General features: G+C 36.3%; 2 protein-coding genes across 2 annotated transcripts; both read right to left on the minus strand.

The window, feature by feature from the left end:
- Positions 1-867: 867 nt before the first annotated feature.
- Positions 868-6,805, minus strand: LOC132698188 (lysosomal alpha-mannosidase-like). The gene is made up of 16 exons (XM_060664122.1): positions 6,696-6,805; positions 6,541-6,643; positions 6,405-6,486; positions 6,162-6,347; positions 5,892-6,097; positions 5,702-5,838; positions 5,508-5,641; positions 3,136-3,364; positions 2,875-3,083; positions 2,637-2,821; positions 2,037-2,586; positions 1,711-1,987; positions 1,522-1,654; positions 1,347-1,468; positions 1,145-1,294; positions 868-1,094 (listed from the first exon to the last, which is right to left on the minus strand). The coding sequence occupies exons 1-16, from the start codon at positions 6,792-6,794 to the stop codon at positions 876-878; spliced, it is 3,021 nt and encodes a 1,006-aa protein (XP_060520105.1). The 5' UTR covers positions 6,795-6,805; the 3' UTR covers positions 868-875.
- A 2,608-nt stretch (positions 6,806-9,413) lies between these two features.
- On the minus strand, positions 9,414-20,060 carry LOC132698624 (lysosomal alpha-mannosidase-like). Its single transcript, XM_060664817.1, has 16 exons — positions 19,953-20,060; positions 19,788-19,890; positions 19,649-19,730; positions 19,409-19,594; positions 19,010-19,352; positions 17,273-17,409; positions 16,991-17,219; positions 16,735-16,934; positions 15,254-15,438; positions 14,998-15,200; positions 14,603-14,937; positions 11,954-12,230; positions 11,772-11,907; positions 9,895-10,016; positions 9,693-9,842; positions 9,414-9,636 (listed from the first exon to the last, which is right to left on the minus strand). Exons 1-16 carry the CDS (start codon positions 20,058-20,060, stop codon positions 9,424-9,426), a joined length of 3,009 nt encoding a protein of 1,002 aa, XP_060520800.1. The 3' UTR covers positions 9,414-9,423.
- Between the last annotated feature and the right edge of the window lie 1,339 nt (positions 20,061-21,399).

A 21,399-nucleotide genomic window follows, 5' to 3' on the forward strand; every position in this document is an offset into this window, starting at 1 on the left:
ATCAGATCAGACCTCCTAAAATGAACATCTCTTTTGATTATGGAACATCATACCAGTTGGGAAAAAATTGTTTAGCCCACCCAGGGTTGTAGCGCGTAATGATTGAACTTGCAGTTTCCGCCATTTTTTTTCTAAGCAACCATCTGCACACACTTAACTTATTTTCTCAGAACATTTGACGAGATCTAGACATATTTTGAGCAAATACTGTCCTAAAACTGCTACGTTTAAATTAAAACCTGCCGAATTGTCAGCGGCCATGTTAGTTGTTCAACATCGCCAGGTTGTATTGGTTGGTTTGAAATGACAGGTTTTATTGGCTGGAAATGACCGCGCATGCGCATATTGAAAGGACTTTCAATAGTGTCTGTATCATCTACCTAGGTAATTATACATTTTACTCTTTTAACTGTACTCTCACGTGAGAAAAACTACTTTCACTCCATTCTAGCTTAGGTTTTACTGGTTTAATCAACTTGCAAATCCGAGAACGGGTTGTTCTGACTTGTTGAAAACGCACTTTGGTCGCGGTTATCACAGCAGGAAGTCCCAAAAAGATCAGGTTATTGATTGCGAAACTGAACTGATCCTTAGCTATACAAGTATCTGAGATTGCAGAACAATTTGTGAAGTATAGTACTGAGAACGCTAAAGTTATTAAGAAACAATCCAAATTTTTTTTAGCTCTAGGTACAAGAAAATGTGGTTGGTTCTAACTTTAAAAGGAAAAATATCAAATAGTTATAGCGTCAGTTTTTAGGTATTGGATGGAAAAAAACTAGATAGTAATTGACAATTTCACCTGACATTCTCCTTTTCTATTTTATATGTTGTTGTTGGAATGGACAAAGCAAGTAGTTTCCAAATACCAATTTTTATATTTTCCTATCAAGTTGTATCTCCACAACAAAAGTGCGTATTTGCATCGCCTTTAGAATCACTTTGAAACCGTCGGAGGCATAGTACACATCTTGCGATAAGTCGAGTAGTTCCGATATTGTTCGAAATTTTGTGTTTTTTCGATTATCGATCCATTGATTGCCTGCTAATGTCGTCTCCCTCAAGGAGGTCACCTTGAACGTTGAAAACAAATCCTGCATAAAACTGATTTAGCTGGAGCATGGAATTTATAAGAAAAGTTTACTTTTATATCAACGATAGCTGGTTCGGACAGCAAGGTGTCTTCTCCCTCCGCATACATATGCTCTAATCTCAGAAGGAAACTGGACTTTCTCCACGGCTCCAATGTGAGAATGTGTACGTTTTCAGGCAAAGAACCCGTCAGACCGTGAAACTAAAATAAACCTCTGATCAAACAGTAATTTTTAAAAACTAAAACCTCCCACTTCCATGAGGTGTTGTTCTCGATACTCTTCAAAATTTAAGCCGTTCGGTGACGAAAAGAACACCCAGGAATCTAGAAGTTTCCTTTCGGAAATTTGTCGCTCCAAAACTTTCACATTTTGTTCTGCAAACATTATTAAAAGCACGGACAATTTAATAGCGTTTATCAATGCTTACCCGATTGTGTGTCTGTAGTTGGACCCACAACAAGATAGTGAGAACCTCTGGCTACAACTCCTTTACCGTAGGCCCATTCGATTAGCACTTCATTAACCCCACAACCATCATCCATAACTGCATTTCTGTGTATCTAATGATTAGAATTCGTTTAAGCAAAACAGTTACCAACAAATCGTGCAGGCTCACCATAAGCTCCAATTCGCCGTCATGCATGCTGGAGCCACCTTGACCTCTGTCGGTCAAAACAGCCATTTCAATATTCTTATCAGGATCTCGAATTAATATTTTCGAAGTGACTGGGTAATAGTTAGAAGCTATCGACTCGTTGGTGGATAAATCCCAAGTGGATCTCAAGTCCCTTATACGTTTTACCATCTCACGTCCGTTGGAATCGGTATAAAAAGTTTTAAACGTTTCCAAATTTGTAGAAAATCTGCTTATGACTTCTTTTCCATACGGTGTACTGAAATTACTCAATTAGTGGCTGAGCTAGCAAGTTCCACCAAACTCACTCGGTAGGTATGGGGCCTACCAGCCATTCGAATTCCACAAATTGTTCGGTATGGTAGACTCTAACGATTTGACTGATCCATTCGTTAAACTCTTGGTGTATTTCCGAAACAAAGTCGCCAGTGTAGATGCTAAAGTTGGTGTGATTGGTCACCGTAGCCACCGGACAGCGTGGATCTGGCCTAAAGATGTAGGCACCGGAAGCACCGCTGGTTCTAGAAATTTCCGCATATCCAAATCCGTTAGAGCCGTTGTAGTGCAGAAGTGTTTGATTAAGATCCAATGCAACACCATTCATTTCCACACCAATCACAAGCCCCGTTTTGGAATCTAATTTTACACCCACGTCCTCTGAGCCTATACGATTGCGAATTTGTTCTTCTTCAGAATTTGATGGAGAGTGATTGTTCAGTTCCAGGTAGTATGATTTGAATCCTAATGCGGGAACGTCGCGTGCCAGGAAAACTTGTTCCCTAGTTGCGGAACTTTGCCGTCCTGGTATGTTTTGGACTCGCTTTGGAATAGGCAGAACTTGAGTGATCATTTCAATGCCTGGAATGTGATTGTTCGGAGTTGGTTAACAGCAGCCGGAAATAATTTACCGGACCAATCTTTAACCACAAACACCTCGTCGGATATCGGCAGTCTTACGTACTTGTCGACTGGTCTACTGAGCGGGTTGTATATGGTCACTATCAATTGTTCCATGTTCTCCGAATACAAGCACTGACTTATGTTACTCAGCAAGCACGTCTTGAAGACGACATCAGCGTTTTTAGTCAGTGTCCTAAAATTACATCTGCACTCCTTTACCATTCGGATGTGATTTTGGTTACCCACGTCAAAGCATCGTTCGTGATTTGCTCGCAATTTGCGATACCACCGTGTAACTGCCTGGCATAATCTTGCGCAACGTAGGATCTTTCGGTGCCCGTGATCGCATCGTGATGCTGCATTACCCCCATGGCTTCTCTAAAAGTATTTAACTTGCGGAGATTTTCTGAACCTTCGCCGCTCACTCCGGTTAGCGCTGACAGTTGCTTGCACACCTACAGGAGGAACTACAGTTTCACTCATTTAACTAAAACGCTGAAAATTTGCCTGCAAAAAATTATTGCCGATTCTCTCGAACCGCTTCAGAGTTGGCTTCGAGGTGTAAAGTCCCGTCCAATATAAGTCGTCCTCTTTTGCGTAGGGAAAGAAGTCGTCTTGTTTGGTGTGTGTAGTTAGCGTGCCATTCACAGCACTGTGAAGCGCATTTAGATAACAATATGGACTTGAGTAGAACAGATTGTACCACCTGCCGTTTACTTCATTTTTGTTGAGATATCTGGAAATTTATTATTGGTCCTTGGAATTCTCTACAGGGTCGCTTATAAGTTGTCGTAAGTTGTCCGGTGCGCAGTAATAGAAGTGCTCGCGGGTCTGAAGAATTTTCTTGCGACTCGTCCTGATATATTTTTTTGGAAACTGCATTATTTTTTTATCGGAAAACTGCAACAGGTGACTAACTAAAATGCAGCGCCTTTGTCCTAAATTGATATTTATCACCCCGCTATCGATATTGATTTTAAGTTTGTTGGTTTGCTTTACAAATTTTGCATTGTATAAAGGCGGAATGAAACTTCAATTTTAGAAAAGTCAAACTTTTAAAATTTAAAAGTTAATATTTAATTGCGGCATTTTTACTGCATTTTTTACCATAGTAAGACCAGCATATAGCTATATGACTGAATATAATCAAGCATTTAGAGTTTTTTGTGGTCTTGAATAATATTTTTGCTCAGACGGTACCCAGATATAGACAATATTAAAGGTCTTATCTTCCTTGGTTTAATTCTGAAATTATAGAAAATGTAAAACAGAAACATGTGGCTCTTGTCAAAATGTCGACAAAATACGAGAAACAATCAGGACAAAATTAATGCAGAGCACAAGCAACACCTCAGGGAATACAAATAAAACCAAGAAATAATCATGACTGATAATGGGCGTGGAAGAGAGCTGAAAGTGAACATGGTTCAACAGAGAATCCTGCAAAGTCCAACAGTATGAAACAGAATAGACAGGCTTGACTTAAGGCAACAGGAACAGGAAATTCTTGAACACAGAAGACATGACGTTGAGCAGGCAACCTTTACTCTCAAAAACAACAAAGCACCTGGAAGTTATACCATACCAATAGACTGCCTTAGTAGTAGCTCTTCACAAGATGATCCGTGAAGTATAGACAAAGGAACAAATACCATCAAGTTGGAAGAAAAGCGTGATAATATCCATAGACAAGAAAGGAAATAAAATAATGATTATATATATATATATATATATATATATATATATATATATATATATATATATATATATATATATATATATATATATATATATATATATATATATATATATATATATATATATATTCACGTATTGATTCACGGATGGAAAAATGTGATGACACTATATTCCGGGATATTATCCGTTCGCTTGTTGAACTCCGACTGGAATCCTGCAGACGTTTCGCCAAAATCTCACTTGGCATCTTCAATGCTCGCGCTCCGAAAAAACACTTCGAACACTGTTCGAGCAGTTTTTTCCATCCGTGAATCAATACGTGAAAATATATATATATATATATATATATATATATATATATATATATATATATATATATATATATATATATATATATATATATATATATATATATATATATATATATATATATATATATATATATATATATAAAGTTCTCTCCCCTCTTATGTTGGACAAACTTACCTCCTACAACAATATACCGGATTTTTACGATCAGACAGTTAATGGAGAAATGCTGGAAATATAATGTAACAGTATAATAAGGGTGGAAATGTGGAATGCTATAGCCGAACCTTGGATACCCCAAAGCTCGCCAGGGCTTGCGTGGAGGGATCGAGAAGTGCATTCAAAGTTGGAGAAATAACCTCAATCTTCTTTGCGGTCAACAATGTGCTCCAGCAGGGAGATGTTGTTACTACACTTTAACATCGCTCTGGAAAGCATAGTTCGAAAAGCCAATACAGAAACTCTGCTATTTAGAAACCTGGGTCTTTGTGTAATGCTGGCATTCGCAGATGACACCTCAGAAAACTGATAATTGATAATAAGATACAAAATTCTGATCGCTAATCGCACGAAGAGAGAAGAGAGAGAGAGAGAAAATGTATTAAGAAAGTGTAGTTCAAATAGTAAGTCCTTTAAATTTTTTTTTTCATATATGAACTTAGAAAACGCGGGGTTGTATGATTTTTCAACCAGACAGCGCCTTATTGCCTTGCTTATCGCTGTCATTATTTATTATCCCGTAGAAATATGCATTTTATTTAACGATAAACGATAGAGCGAGTATTTTTTCTGTTTGTTCCTCGACCGTGAGTGTCATTTTTTAAATTACAGGATGCGATTTCAATTCCCCCTTGTATACTTGGGTAACATACTTAATTAATTTGTCCATGCTTTTGTACCACACTTGGGCGTCCTGGTAAGCAAAATCTCCTCCCATCGGTAAAAATACATTATTGCTCGTTGAACTTTGTAGCGCATTGTCAACATACGTTGTAAAGTTGATTGCCTGTTGGAGTAAAGTATAATTAAGCGTATTTAGTGAAAAATTGAATTATGAACGCCCTACCCTCGAGACTATGTTATATTCCGCACTTTTAGGGTTGTCTATAATGGGCTCATCTTTGCAACTGATGTCGAAACAAAACCCGGGTGGTGCTGTATAATGGTCGAGCAAAATGTGTGTAAATATCTCACTGTCCGCTCCTGAATAGTCAATGCGGTTTTAGACGAAAATATTTTATTTCTAATATTGTTACCTAAACTCGGGCTGCCTCGCCAAATGAGTTCCATGGATTTCTCTTTCAGCCTTTTGACTCTATCTTGAAAATCAATTCTCCCCAAGAAAACTGCATCGTAACCGATTCCTGCTAGAATCGAAGCCATCTCGCTGCTATGACCGTATGTGTCGATCTGCCAGGCTATTCGCTGTATTCCACATTGTCCAAAAGTGTCATTCAGCCTCCTGCAATTTAGACAGTACATGAGCTCTTTATGAAACTTTAAGTGAGTTATTATTTCAGGGGTACCTCAATCCCCATGTGATTTGGTCAATAATGGACTGGTAATTAGTGACCGCTTCATCGTTCATTGTCCATCCGCCACCGACGAACTGAATTTGACCATCGATTACTAGCGACTTGAATTGATTTTGAACAGCTTCCTCTTGCTCATTCCACCATTTCCAGAAAAATGCCGTTTCCACAAACATGAATCTGATATTGAAAATATTAATTAAAGTACACTAGTGGTGATTCATCTAAACAACATACTTTCTCTCGGTCTTTCTCTTCAGCGAGGTCATTACCGTGTCGAAGATATATTGCGCACCCGACGAGCTGACATAATTTGAAGCTGCAATCATGCAAAGGATTAGGGATGTTGATATACGTCAATTCTATAAAGTACTTCCAAAATAGTATTGGTCCAACGTTTTCATCCATCCGACATCAAGGTGGCTGTGAGGTACAAGATGAACGTTTACGTAGCCTGCTTTGATGGGAGGACATGACTAAAAATTCGCTAATATAATAGTGACTGTTTAATGTCTCGTTGTGATATACCTGATATTTGCAGTTTTCTGAAACAGCACTAGCAGAACCTGAGCATTGATTTAACAATCGAAAAACCAGAAATACATATAGGATAATTTTCGTAAACATTGTTATTGGGAATACAGATATTATGAAACTAGATGAAATTTCGAGTTCAAGTACCTATCTTATAGATAAGACAGCAGATACTCCACGTATCGCCATAAAATAAAATAAATTGAAGTTGTTAGGTTGCGATGGCTTTCAAAAAATTGTAGATACGAAGTTGGCATGGCGGGTTAAGACCGTCACTCTCAGAAAATCACTTTTTTGTTATTACAAATGTCAAAGGAGAAGAAAATAGACGTTTGAACACCATTAAATTTTCACCACTACCACTAGGAAGAAAGAAATTAATTATTGTTGAATGAAATTGAAAGTTTTATTTAGTATACATTTTTTTAAACGCTTTGCCTTTTTAAAGGCAATTTTATTAGTCCTGTATCATTCTTGAATCAAACTTTTCACCAGAACAATTACTTGCCATAGAACAGCAACTCAAGAACCTCCCATTTAGGATCCCGGAGCTTCTGGCGAGATGCTATCGATGTGTATATGCAGTATCCTGAAAGACAATTCCTTTTCTATTGGCTAAAGAGGGCCGCTTCTGGTCAATTGTTTTTTTCAGACGGTCTGATTATTGACAAGATGAACCGTTTTGAAGTTTTTTAACTTCAAAAATCGTAAGGCGCTAGAAAATGCCAGCTAGCCTTAGAGTATGGCTACCCGAGGCTAAATAAATACAGGTATATAAAAAGTTAAATTTACCCACTATGGAAACCTAGTTTCATATGATTATCACTAAAATTAAGTTAATAAAAAGTCAAGGTTGAGAAAATGTAACCGTGAAACGGACGGCTTATTTTTATATGCCGTCTATGAGGAAGGGCTTTATTGTAAAAAACTCTGTGCAGCTGTAGTTTAAGTCATTCAAAAAATCGAGGTACCACTCCAAACTTTAATTTCGTGGGTTATCATACATAATGTCTCCCTGCTATAACTTTTTTATTTAACGTTTGGGGAAAAAAGGTCAAATACAGAAGTTGTTCAAAAAATAGTAAGTTACTGGCAAGGTATATTTTTATACTTGTACGGTGTCGCAGACAGATATAAGTTATATGCTATTTAATGAAACACCCTGTATATTTTCCGCTTAATAAAGTCCCCTCAAATTCTGTACATTTCTTATGTAATATACACTTTTATCATAAAAGCAATATTCAAAAAAATAAAATAATATTCTAAAAATTTATAATTATATCTTATATTTATAGCTGTGAAGTAGGTCGCCACCAAAAATAAAATATTTGTTTAAAACTGACAGTGGCAGTTACCAGGTACAGGTTTAGCAAAACAAAATCAGACAAAAACCTTTCATTGAGTCTATGAAAAATTTCAACAAAAATCCAGCCTAACACATTGGCAAGAAGAAAACATTGGGAAGAGATGCAGATAGGAGTTTAAGGATTTCACTAAAAGTTGCACAAAATCCGAATATTTCCATAAGAAAAATATCGGAAAGTCTGAAAGAAGAATTTATTGATGAAAAATATATATATATCGTAGGGGAAGATTCAAAATTAGGCTATAGAAAAAAAAGTAAAACAGGTCCATTGTCACGTAGTGGTCGGTTCTAAGAATATCACTTTGCATTTTGCTGAAAGTATTCCTCAGTGCCTACGAATTACGTACAATACTGGAGTTGGAAAGAAAAAATCTGAGAATAAGAATAAATAAATAAATAAATGACTAAAAAGTTGCTGAACACGAAGATATCAGAAGACAGAAAAGCTAAATGGTTAAAATGTGAGAAAAAGCGAACGCGAAATGACGAAGACAACCGATAAGATACTAATTTCGACATGTTTCGTAGTGTCATTTGTAAGTAAATTTATTCATGTTATTTAGTTCGTTTTATTTAATGTTTGTGATCCTCAATCTATGAACGCATAATTCAGAAATTCTTTAATGAATAGGTAGTTAAAAACATATATAGCTTTGATACTTCAGGCATTTTCGGGACGAACTGTATTATATTTGGGTTCGTTAAACACGACGGTCAACAACTAAAGTCACTAACTATCCATAAATTATTTTCACACTATACACACTAATAATTTATATAACTTCCATTATTTATAGCGGTTGCTTATTTATATTTTCCCTTTTTACGGTTTCATTTTAATAATTTCCTTTGGGTGATGTGCTTACTCTTAGACAACGCAGTGGCTGCTGTTACGATGGGGGTCGAATATTCCAGTCGTCCGGCGTCTGTAATCACGGTCGGAATGTCGTGTGCTTGGAGTTCACTTTTACAACTTTACAGGGTTATTCACGCTTTACGGCACAGAATACCGTTGTCAAAGTATGTGGATATCAAATAGTTTACATTTTGAGATTCAAAGGGTTCTATTATGGTTAACTTTTAATATTATATTGCATATAATGTCTTGTTCAATTAGCGAATGAGTAGTATCATAGCTAGCTTAATAGAACCCGCATTTATTTTGGTCTTCCAATCTAAAAATGCTATAATATACAGGGGGTTCCATTTGATTGAAATATTTGGATCCGAAAGTTTAACTTTTCATCTTTCTCATGCCATGAGTCAATTTTTTCACTTAAAATTAATATCTATTAAATTTTATTTTTTACTTTTACAAGAATAAAAACATTTGGTTTCGCTAGACCGGTTTATTTAAAAATGCCGATTTATAATATTCACAACGAAAGTGCGTATTTCCATTGGGTTAAGAGTTATAATGAAATCGGATACGTCAATATTTAGTGATTCCCCGTCATTTGGATTTAAAAATGATTGAAATTTTAGTCTTTGATTGTCCTCTAACCACTGGTTTGCCCCTAAGGTCGTTTCCCTGATAGATGTAATGGTGAAAGTGGAAAATAGATCCTAAAATAATAGAATAGTAAATTGATCATAATCCGTTTTTATGCCGTGCTTTATACCTTTATATCTATCACTGCTGGTTGGGAAAGAATAGGATGTTCTTCTTTGGCAAAAATGTGTTCCAGTCTTAATAGAAAACTGTCGTCTCTCCATGGTTCCAGCGTCAAAATGTGCACGTTTCTAGGCAAAGTTGTCGTTAATCCTTGAAACTGAAAATAAATCGATCGTACTATTTCTGGGATAGCTTTAGAGGGGACGGACCTGCATAGAATGTTGCCGCTGGTATTCCTCAAATGTTAGTTCCTCGGGCCGCGTTAGAAATACCCACGAGTCCAAAAGTTTTTGTTCCGCCAATTCTCTTTCTAAGGTAGCCGCAGTGTGCACTAGAAAAAAATATTCAATGTAGTTGCAATATTGGTAAGGACTGGTTGGCAATTTCTATTTTAATTGTAGTCGAAAGAAAGAAAAAAATTAAAAACTGATTTCGAACACTTAAGGGGATACAGGGTGTTTTATAATTGAATGTCATTAATGGCGGTTCCATTTTACTTACTACATTGAAAAATTGGAAATAATCTCAAAATCTTGCAAATCTTGGTTTGGAAAGTTTTTCAGTATTTTGTATTGTACCCATATCATATTTTCCCTTGCGTGTTAATTTTTGTCAATGGTTTTTATACGAAAAATGTGCATTATCCCTTGTTTGACTAAGAAATACTATTTACAGATAAAACTAACTTTTTCAGAAATGCAATCAGAAATTTCCACAATAACCATATTTAGGCCGATGAAAATCCCCATGCATTTGTGGAATTTAAACATCAAGAACAGTTTTCATAAATGTTTGGGCTAGAATTGTAGAGAATTACTTAATTGGACACTTTTTTCTGCCAGAAAGGCCAAATGGCCATAATTATCGTCGGTTTTTAGAAGAGGCTTTGGCAATATTTCTAGAAGAGGTACCGCCTGCTCACTTTAGTATTGAAGAAAGAGAATATTTAAATCACACATTTAATAACCAATAGATAGGTCACGGCGGACCTCCAGATTTAAATGGTTTGGACTTTTTATTATGGGGGCATCTTAAAATTCTGGTTTATCGCACCCCGGTCACTGTAAAGGAGCTGAAGGACTGCATAAGAGCTTTCTGCAATTTAATAAGAAACACTGGATATATACTTCAAAGAGTGAGCGGCAATATGAGGAAAAGAGCTGAAGCATGTATTCTTCAAGGTGGGGGACACTTTCAACAACTTATCTAGTTTCTATGTTTTACCTTTTTTCAAAAAAGTTATTATTCGTTTATTAACAGGCAATTTTTTTAAAAAAATGCTTGTAGTAGGTAGTGTTTTTTTTGTAAATAAGGATCGTTTATTTTTTATCTTCTTGTTAGGATGTTCTGTTATTTCATTAAAACTGTAAAAGTTTTTTTTTCTGAAGGACGCTAGTTGGTAACTGAAAACTAGATATTTTGTTTTAGATAGTTACTTTATTTTTCACAAAAAAAAGTTCTCGATTTAACCAGTGCCGTGGCGACCTAATTAACCAAAATATTATTTGTTCATTGACAGTCAGTAGCACGCCACTGAAAAAGACATTTGCATTCATTTATGAGCAGATTCGATCTCTTATGTACGGTTTTCACCGAAATGTAAAAACCAATTTCTGTGCATGCTGTCATATTAACGATATTGTTATGACCACGCAGAGAAGAGATTTTTATTTTTTCATTACATCTAAAGTGGTATTATAGATATTAAAAAAAATTATTTTATTTTTGAAAACTTCAGCTTGTATCTCAAAAGGTAAACCGTTTAGGACAAATGTTTATATGAAGTTTTCTTTTTAAAATGGATCCAAAAATCACCACCCTCATTATTGACAATCAATTAGAAATCACCCAACCCGTGTATTAAAACCTTATTAAGATGTAATTTAGTATAGTACGTGAAGGGAAAATGTTCAGCCACACAAATACGATACCATCAAAAAATCTAATTATTTCGAGTATACAGAAATAAGTTCTGGAAAGTTGCAGGGAATTTGAAAAAAGTAGAAAACAAATTTCAGGCAGTGCTTTGAAAACAATATTAGTGATAATATTAATTTTTATATGGCATAATATATTTATTAGTTACCGTTATCGTTCGCACCAGTGATAGGAGCTACGACAATGTAATGCGATCCTCTCGCCACTAAACCTTCTCCGAATGCTAATTCAATCAATGCTTCGTCCACACCAAAACCGTCGTCTGTTATTGCATTTCTGTGAACCTGTTTTAGGTATTATAATGACAACTCATCAAAATTATTTACGTACCATTAATTCCAGTTCACCATCTCTTAAACTCGTCCCTCCTTGAGCTCTGTCTGTTAAAATGCCCATCTCAATATTTTTTTCAACGTCCCTCACAACAATGTGGGATGTCACTGGGAAATAATTGGAAGATATGGTTTCATTCGTGGCGAGATTCCATGTAGGTCTGAAGTCTTTGATTCGTTTCATCAATTCGCGTCCGTTCGAATCGGTGTAAAATGTCGACGACGTGACTAAATTGGTTGAAAATTTGGTTACCACTTCTTTGCCGCCTTCAAATCTAAAATTAATGTCTAGTACAATTGCTACTCCTAAAATAAATTTGCAGGAAGCTGCTAGTGATTTCCACACCCCATAAAAGGCGGTTAGTTTATCAACTCCAAATGGGAGGAATAAAAGTTTCTGAAGCGTAGAGAACTATACCTAGCCTAAGAAAAGGCGGGAAATGTAATAGAAAATTATTGATGTATGTTTTTAATAAACGGGTAGACCACTATAGGACGCTATTTATTGAAAGTAGAATAGAATTTGAAATCGAAACCGAACGAAATTATTGGACCAAAAAAAAAAAGACAGTTTTGACAAAATATGATGCTGGACGCGAAAACATCTCCATTGGCCAGATAGACTACTTGAATATTTTATTTATTAAGGTTTGTTAGATCGTAATAATAATCCAGAATGCTAGACAGAGGGCGATAAGAAAGTTTATTTACTTACTTACCGCCATTGAAGTATGAAATCAAAGCATTAATAAATTTAAACACAAGTTAAAACCATTGTTTCTTAGAAAGCTATAGCAATATCAACTTTTGTTTTCAATGCTTTAATAACAAAAACAGCGTTTTATATCCAATAGGCTATTGAATGTGCATTGTTTTCATTTGTTGTGCTTTTTAGAAAGAAACTTTGGTAATAAAAAAATTATTGTCAATTTCTATTTTTTTGGGCTCTTTTGGGTGTATTCCGAGACAGTGTCGCAATAGATTATCAATCAGATCACAGTCCAGTCCAGTCCAGTCGGTATGTTCACGCACATAGTTATACTAATACAACTTATTGTCGTTAGTTTATTTGTATTTCTTCTTCGTTTCTGTCGCAGAGTCATAGATAAGATTCACCTATCCACCAGTTCGGATGTATTTGTTGAATTTGCTTTTTAAATTTTAAGTCGATATGATATGGCTCTGAATAAATATAAAATATTAAAAATTTCTGTTTTTTTTTGTCTAAAAAAAGTCTAATTTTTAGTCAAATAAAAAAGCCTATTTCTACGATAAAAATTGTTACAAAAGGGAGATGGAAATACAAAATTGATGAATAACAAACAAATACATTTCCCTCAAATTCAAAGAAATTACTGTTTCAAATCGGAAAAGTTCGTTCACCTGCGTTGCCGGTTTAACAGAACGAGAGAAGTCATAAGTACAAAAGGTAGTCACAACGTCCAACAGACATCTCAGGACATTTGCAGGAGTGCGATACTAGCGCCAATGATCTACAGTGGAACTAAAATCGCTAAAGTGCTGATAAAACGTGGATGTTCAAGAATTTTTTTCAGGAAGATTGGTAATGGCTGGCATTGTACTAATTGGAAGTCACAGAAATTTCCAGACTAATGTAACACTATTTAGAAATGGATTCCTCTTGCGTCGGTTGCTAATAAATAAAATTTGCTGACGTTTCACCAATCATCTTGTTGGATTCTTCAGAGCTTAACTGAAAGTGACTCGTATTCTATTCTGTACTCGCCTACTGTTTGACGGAGGCAGGGATAAAACGGTGAAAGGAAAAGATCTGATTTGCGGTTAAGATTGTTTGGTTAGTTTTGATTTGATTTTGATTGATTTGATTGCGTGCAGCAACTGCTAATGAGTTTATTTGTCGCATTCTTAAGGGGTTTTTATCTTATTTTAGCCTAGTTGATATTTGTCGTCCTGTTTTTCCAATATAGTCTTTGTTGCCTATGCATGGAATGCTGTGAACTCCTGGTATCTCGATCGTAATTGTATCTTTAACGTATCGAAGATGTTGAGAGATTTTTGGACAAGTGGTAAATCTAGGTTTGAAGTTATATTTCTTAAGAATTTTTGACATCTGAAAAGTGATGTTTTGAATGTAAGGAAGGACCACAGTGGCAAGTTTGGGATTGCTTTCGAACTCATTACCTTCTTAAGTGTCTTGGTCTTTTGTGATGGAACGCTTAATATCTCTAATGTAAGGTGTCTTTTTTATTCTGGGTTCAGTGATTCGAATAACGGATCATTTGTGTGGCGGATGGTTATGTGACAATGCATTAAGGTTGCTTGCCGACTCATTATCTTTGGAATGTTGTGATGGAACACCTAATATCTCTAAATTGAAAATTGTTAGAAAAAGAAAAGCAGATATAAGGTGTTTTAACCGCGACTCAGGTCTTTACCTTTGAGCAATATAGGAATCAATCATTCGGGCAATGTTCATACCCTTCCTTTAGCTCCGCCTCCCTCAAACAGTATATAAGCGGGTACAGGGTAGAATGCGAGCCAATATCAGTTAAACCCTGAAGAATACCACATAATGATCGGCGAAACGCCAGTTTGATTTATCAACAACAGACGCAGAAGAATATTTTTAGATAGAAGTATGAATACTAAAAGTTTGTTGACTCACTCAAGCGAGATTGGTCCGACGACCCAATCAAACTCAACGAAGTTCTCGTTTTCGTAAATTCTAATCGTCTGGCCGATCCAGTCGTTGAATTCTTGTTGTATTTCCATAACCACTGGTCCGGTGTAGACCGTATAATTGACACGGTCGGTGATGTTGGATGTGGAATTTTCATACGCCGGTCTAAATACGTAAGCTCCGGACGGCCTCCAACTATTTCCGTGAAACCCGTTGGCACCGTTGTAATAAAAAAACGTCTGATTCAACTCCAACGTGATACCGTTTGCGGATATACCACTGATGAGACCCGTCTCAATGTCTATTTCAACTCCGACATGCTATAAAGTGTTAATATCACCTAAAATCGATGGATACGGAGAAATTTCACATCGCCTCACCTTTGAATTAGAGTAACAAGCGCTGACTTGTGCAGGTAAAACTTTATCACCACCCTCAAATTTTTCTATGAAAAAAGATTTAAATCCTAGCGGCGGAATATCGCTTGCAGCGAAAACCAGTTCCTGCAGCGCTATACTATCTCTACCGGGAATATTTCTAACGTGTTTTGCGATTGGGATGAGTTGAGGGGTTATTTCGATTCCTGAAATAATTGCTCGAATAGCACCGTCCAACCGCCAATTAGTATCGTCTTACCAGATGGATCTTTAACTACAAACAAACCGTCGGCTACCGGAAATCTTACGTATTTCGTAACTAGCTTGCTCAACGGATTGTATACTGTTACCACCAACCTATCCATGTTTTCTGAGTGGACACATTGGCTGACGTTCGTCAGTAAGCAAGTGTGGAAGGAGTCAGTACCTTCTTGGGTTAGCTCACTGAAACAAGGAGGGGTTTATTATTATTATTATTATAATTTGCTTTATTATCGATGAAGCAAGCAACTTTACAATTTAATCATGACAAATTGAGAAAAAAAGGATACGAAGCAATGTGTCAGTCAAAGTAGTCAAAACTAAACCTTTTTTATATAGAGGAAGCAGAACACTCAATCTAAACAATCAAGAAACATTATAGTAAAAAATCCGCCTCATCAACAAAATAAATGCTTTTTACTGGTTGGAATTTGGAATTTATTAGCTTTATATTAAAAAGATCTTTGAAATAATGCTATGTGCTACCGAGGTAAAAGTACAACTTTTTTAGTCAATTTATACAGCTGATTGGTTTTTGAAGTTTGAGGAGGTGAGGACGTTGCTGTTTGCTCATAACGTGATGATATTGTAAGAGAGTCTTAAACAAGAATTCTAAACTTTCTTGAATCTCACTATCTGTTGCCGTTAAAGCCCGGGCCATAAACTAAATCAGGGATAATTTAAAGTTGGAACTCATTATTTCCCGATTTGAATAGCTGCCATAGGAGTATTGACGGAGCCAATTGACATGTTTTGTAAATCGTAAGTTAGTATCCATCCATAGTCCCAGATTCTTTTTTTCTATTTTAAACTCGATATCAACCTCAGTCATTGTTAATTTTAGATGACCTTTGGGATAGTCTATCTGTTTTTGTGGTCCGAGTAATATGGCCAGCTGAAGACATATCGAATAGAGCATCTAGGATTTCGTTAAGCTTGGTAGCTGTATCATATACTTCATTTGCTTGTGAAGAGTAAAGCAGTTTCAAAACAGATCGAGTCTATGTAACAGAAAAGGTGCTAGATGTATTTACTGTTATAGACAAGCTGTTGCCAAAGTAAGAGTTGATTAATTTAGTTTATCTACCTTAAAAGTAAAAAAAAGAAATTTGGGCGAAAAAATTCCGTATCAGCAGTAGCTGGTAATCTAGTATGATAAGACAAAATAGTTTATTTCAACGAGTCTGGCAGCGACAGTTGCAAAAGATTTACGAAAACCAGGCTGTGTATCCGCGATAATCTTGTCAAGAGGGCACTCATTTGTGTATGCATATTTTTTTCTATAATCTTGGATAGAGTAGATAACAAAATAATTGTTCTGAACAGTGATATGTCGGTGGGATTCTAAATTGTTAGAAGTAGAGTCGCATTGGCATTTTCCAAGACTCAGGAAATAATTAATATCTAATGCACATATTTATAATGTGATGTAATGTGATTATGATTAATTATAAGATCTGTTTATTGCAAGAGACCCACGATAATGCCTGACGGGTCACTTCTTCGCAGTCTGCAATGGCACTATGCAAAATTTTGGAATAATCAAACGCGACAGCCTCTTTCTCGGTTCCAGTGACAGCGTCGTGGTGTTGCATCATACCCATTGCCTCCCTTAAGTTGTTCAAATTCTCGGTGATATCGAAAAATGCGTTTGTTGTGGCGGATAGTTGTTTACACACCTGTGGGCCAGCGAAAGTATTTATTAAATCGATGCAAAAGGTTTACATAGTGGCACCTGCAAGAAATTATTTCCTATTCGTTCGAATCTTTTCAAGGTGGGCCTAGAAGTGAAGTATCCCGTCCAGTATGAATACTCGTCGGTTCCGTAAGGAAAAAAGTCGTCGGTTTTCAATGGAGAATTAAGTATCCCGCCAGTATCTTTGTACACCGTGTTGATATAACACGATGGCGTGGAGTATATGACATTGTATTTTGTATCATTAAAGGTTCGACTGTTGATGTATCTAAAAAAAAATTATGCTTTAGAGGAACATCGCTTTATCGATGTAGGTCTAACTTCATCAATCGATCCATGTTTTTGTACCACATCTCTGCGTTTTGGTAGTTGAAATCATTTCCCATGGGTACCAGCAGGTTAGTAGTGGCATAACTAGGGACTGCCATGTTAACATAGTCAATTAGAAAAGTTATAGCCTGTAAAATAATCCTTATTGACGACTACTCCTACACAGAGTGTTTAAAAGGAGACGCGGAAATATTTCAGATGCCGATTCCTCAGATCATTTATGAAAATGCATTAAAAGGTAGTCGGTTGTACACTGCAAGATTTTCTAATCGTATTACAGTAAAACAACGAAGTGGACGAACAGGAAGGCCAAGAATACCAAGAACGGAAGAGATCGAAGAGGATGTGATGAACATGACTGATGAAGATCCAGGTACTTCTTCTCGAAAAATTGCTGAAGTTCTGAAATGTTGAACTGTTTGTCAAATTCACAAGGACGATATGTTATATCCATATCACATTGTGTTCTGTCAATGACTTTAGCCGAAAATGGTTGAAATGGCGATTATATTTACCGATGAAGCTAGTTTACGGTTTGATGGAAATCCTCATGCAATCTGTACCCATAAGTGGAGGAAGATAGTCTACACTACAGCACTTGGGCCTCAGTATGATCATTGTGCTTCCTCCTGGACAGAACACGCTTTACACCAAGCGTAGTGACTCCACGTAGGTGATGACAGCTCCCAGAGTTATTTTGAGAGGAAATTCGCACAAAATGTGTTCTAGTTATCATTTTTCTGTTCATACGCCCTGCACGTGGGTTAGCTGCTCAAACCCAATCTGAATAGGAATTTGTTAAGTAAGCAATGATCTGTAAGAATACCTGTGGCCATAGCTTTTTCCTGGAAATAATCAGGTATTGTTTGGTTGTTGCTTGGTTTGGATAAATCGCTTCCTAGCCAGGGAGTCGGTGTCATGATTTCTTCTAGAATGAGCTTGCCCTGTAATCCAACTAAGGATGACCACATTGTCGACATTCTGGTGCTAGTAGTGACATAAACCGTTGTCCTTGAAGTACTAGAACTGTTTGTCTGCTATCTGTATATAGTTTTACCAGTGACTTTGCACCTGGTGATTTCTTTAGCGGCTTGAGTCATGCCAGCGAGCCACGTCTGCAGCACACCGGACATCTTACCCATAGCCATAGTGATGTCAAGTTTGAGAGATTGGGGGTATCCCGATCCTTTTTAGCTATCAGAGTAGAATATTGCATCTGGTGTTTATTGTTCAGGACTTGTCGAATATAAATTTTGACGCCATGGAATGCTGCATTTCCAGAACTGAAAGAGACTTACCATAGTCATCAAAACCACCTTTCCTATGTATATATGGAGAGGTATGAGATACAGCATGGCTTGGATTTTTTTCTTTTGGGGCCTTAACTGTTTGGTTTACGTCACTCCTGTGGAAGAAGTAGAAGTAGAAGGAGAAGAAGAAATCGAATATATATATTTGACATAGTTCGCCAGTTCATGAGGGGAAGATTGGTTTCTTGCATCCGAGCTTGCAATAATTTTTGTAATTTTTTCGGTATGACTAACATTAAGTTATTAATTAAATTAAATTTCAAACAACTAAATTAAATTAAAATTCCATTATTAAAAAAAAATCAGGGAAACAAAGCACTTCCGGACCACCAACTTTGCTAAAATGGTCTGAGGAATCACTCCCTTAAATATTGCCGCGTTTTTTTTAAACACCATGTATAAGCGATGCCACATGCACCTTCTGTTCGACGTTATAGTTTGGACTGTCGAGATCATCTATAATTGCGTCGTCTTCGCACAGGACATCAAAGCACAGTCCTGGTGGGGAACCGTAGTGATCGTACAGCACCCCCGTGTAGATATCGCTAACGCCACCCAAGCTTTCGCTACCGCGCCACACCATTTCCATAGATTTATCTTCGAGCCTTTGAAATTTGTCTTGAAAGTCAATCCTACCTAGGAAGACACCATCGAAGCCTAGTCGCGCGAATATGGATGCCATTTCGTTGCTATGCCCGAACGGGTCAATTTGCCACCCAGTTTTGGGCACACCGCATTCACCAAAGGTGTCGTTGAGTATTCTATTATAATATACTCATTATATATTCTAAGAAGACACCTACGGGAAGGATTATACCGCAAACCCCAAGTCATTTGATCGATTATCGACTGATAATTCGTCACGCCTTCGTCGTTCATTGACCATCCTCCACTGATAAATTCTAGTTGACCGGTATTTACTAAATTTCTCACATCTTCTCGTACGTCTTCTTCTTGTTCCGTCCACCATTTCCAAAAAAATGCAGTTTCAACGGCAATGAATCTGAAAAACAATTAGTAAGGATAAATAATCATACAGTAACAAAGAAATTATAACCTGCGGTTCTTTTTTCTTAGCAGCGAATCCAACACTGTGTCGTAAATAAATTGTACCCCAGCTTTATAAATTTCATTTCTCGCTGTGGAGCACAGAAAAAACTATAAATCTGCAATGACGTGTTTCAATTTAGAGTTACCTCCGTAGTAGTACTGGTCCACAGTTTTCAACCAACCCACGTCATCGTGGCTATGTGGTACTAAGTGGATGTTTATATATCCGTCCTTGCTGGGGTTGCAGGACTGTAGAGATATTTTATTGAGAACCAATTAGAATAAGTGCGATGTAATAAATGTGTGGTTACCTCATATCCGCATTGACTTTCACGGACTTTCGATTCAATAGGAACACAAATCACAAGTTTTAATAAAGCAATCAAAAATAATATTATAGATATGTTAGTGCGACTCATATTCGAATCGTAATGATTCGATAAAAACTAAAAACACTCTGAAGTACCCGTTATCTGATCTGGGATCAGAAATTATGCTCTAATATCAATGAAAAGTTTGTATATACACAGTTACAAGAGTATATATGTCAAAATAAAAAAAAATCAAATGAAAATCAAATCAAATTTATTTCCATAGATCTGATGTTAGGTATCGGATAATTTGAAAAATATAAACTCTATATTACAAACACTAAACATTAAAATAAAAAAATTACAACAATATGTTGCAACAGTCAAAAAATTCATTTAAGCTATAAAAAGCACGAGGAACAAAATTGGTTTTTACGCCGTATTTAAACCATTAGCGCTACGTGAAGTAGGCAAATGATATGCAAACTTGAAAGAAAGTGGCTCATAGCTACTAGGATTAGATTTGACAATTAACACACAAAAAAATACCATATCACGGAATAGTTGACAATAGGAGAAAAACCTGCAATCTAAATACTTATCCGGAACATGATCCGTTTCCCCAAAATACTATGCTATAATTTAGGAACGACTCAACATATGCTAAATGATATAAAGGCAACAAATCCATAGAAACTATTACGACTACGAATACCGAACTGCATATTTTGAAAAAAATATTTACCAGTGAAGAAAGAATAATTTACCGGAACTATTCTTCTGTGTAACTGCCAGAACAATATCGACCATTTCCGCTTTAGTAATTGAGGTAAGATAAAGATTATTAGAGATAGAGATTTATGTAACAACAGTTCCCGGACGTATTGATAAAGTGAAGATTCAACTCTTCAGCAGCAACCGCCTCTCAAGATGTCTTTGATCGCTTGAGTTAACAAAGCACTCAGGAAGTTTGGAAGATGGTAGATGGACGTTTATTAATATTACTCCATGCAATTCTTTAAATATTATTAGATTGTAGTTCTTACTTGCCAAGCGGCCATTTTTTGCATGTTTTTTTTTTAATTATATTTATTTAGGTTGTCTTGACTTGGGAAAGAATTTGCTTTGTCTATTTAAGTCACTTAGCACTCTCATTAATAAGGTCTGCACTTATCGATGGTTTCTGGGAAAAGGCGATTTTTACGTAAGAAAAAGCATAATGAAAATTATCTAAAAATAATAATGAATAACAATAATTAAAATAATAATTAAGTTATTGCCAAAAGCACCTAAAACAGGGCAGTCAACATTTGACACTTCGGACAGAACAACTGAACAACGGTCTCTGAGGGTTCCTTATCTTAATAGGAAATTAAATCAACTGCAGAAAATGGCTTGAAACATGTGCACACACTACCTGGGAGTTCAAAATTGATCGTTAAATATT

The sequence above is a fragment of the Cylas formicarius genome, unplaced genomic scaffold (genome assembly GCF_029955315.1).
Source record: "Cylas formicarius isolate icCylForm1 unplaced genomic scaffold, icCylForm1.1 PGA_scaffold_2__14_contigs__length_35257938, whole genome shotgun sequence".
In the NCBI taxonomy this organism is placed as follows: Eukaryota; Metazoa; Arthropoda; class Insecta; order Coleoptera; family Brentidae; genus Cylas; species Cylas formicarius.

Bases quoted from the DNA above. Each gene is read 5' to 3' on its own strand.
- LOC132698624 (XM_060664817.1), bottom strand. From the start codon at position 20,060: ATGAGTCGCACTAACATATCTATAATATTATTTTTGATTGCTTTATTA. The intron at 12,231-14,602 runs GTGAGTCAACAA...CATTAATTTTAG, and splicing joins GTCGGACCAATCTCGCTTGA to ATTTGAAGGCGGCAAAGAAG. The intron at 9,843-9,894 runs GTCCGTCCCCTC...ATTTATTTTCAG, and splicing joins AGCGGCAACATTCTATGCAG to TTTCAAGGATTAACGACAAC.
- LOC132698188 (XM_060664122.1), bottom strand. From the start codon at position 6,794: ATGTTTACGAAAATTATCCTATATGTATTTCTGGTTTTTCGATTGTTA. The intron at 6,644-6,695 runs GTATATCACAAC...GCGAATTTTTAG, and splicing joins CAGAAAACTGCAAATATCAG to TCATGTCCTCCCATCAAAGC. The intron at 1,469-1,521 runs GTAAGCATTGAT...TAATGTTTGCAG, and splicing joins AACTACAGACACACAATCGG to AACAAAATGTGAAAGTTTTG.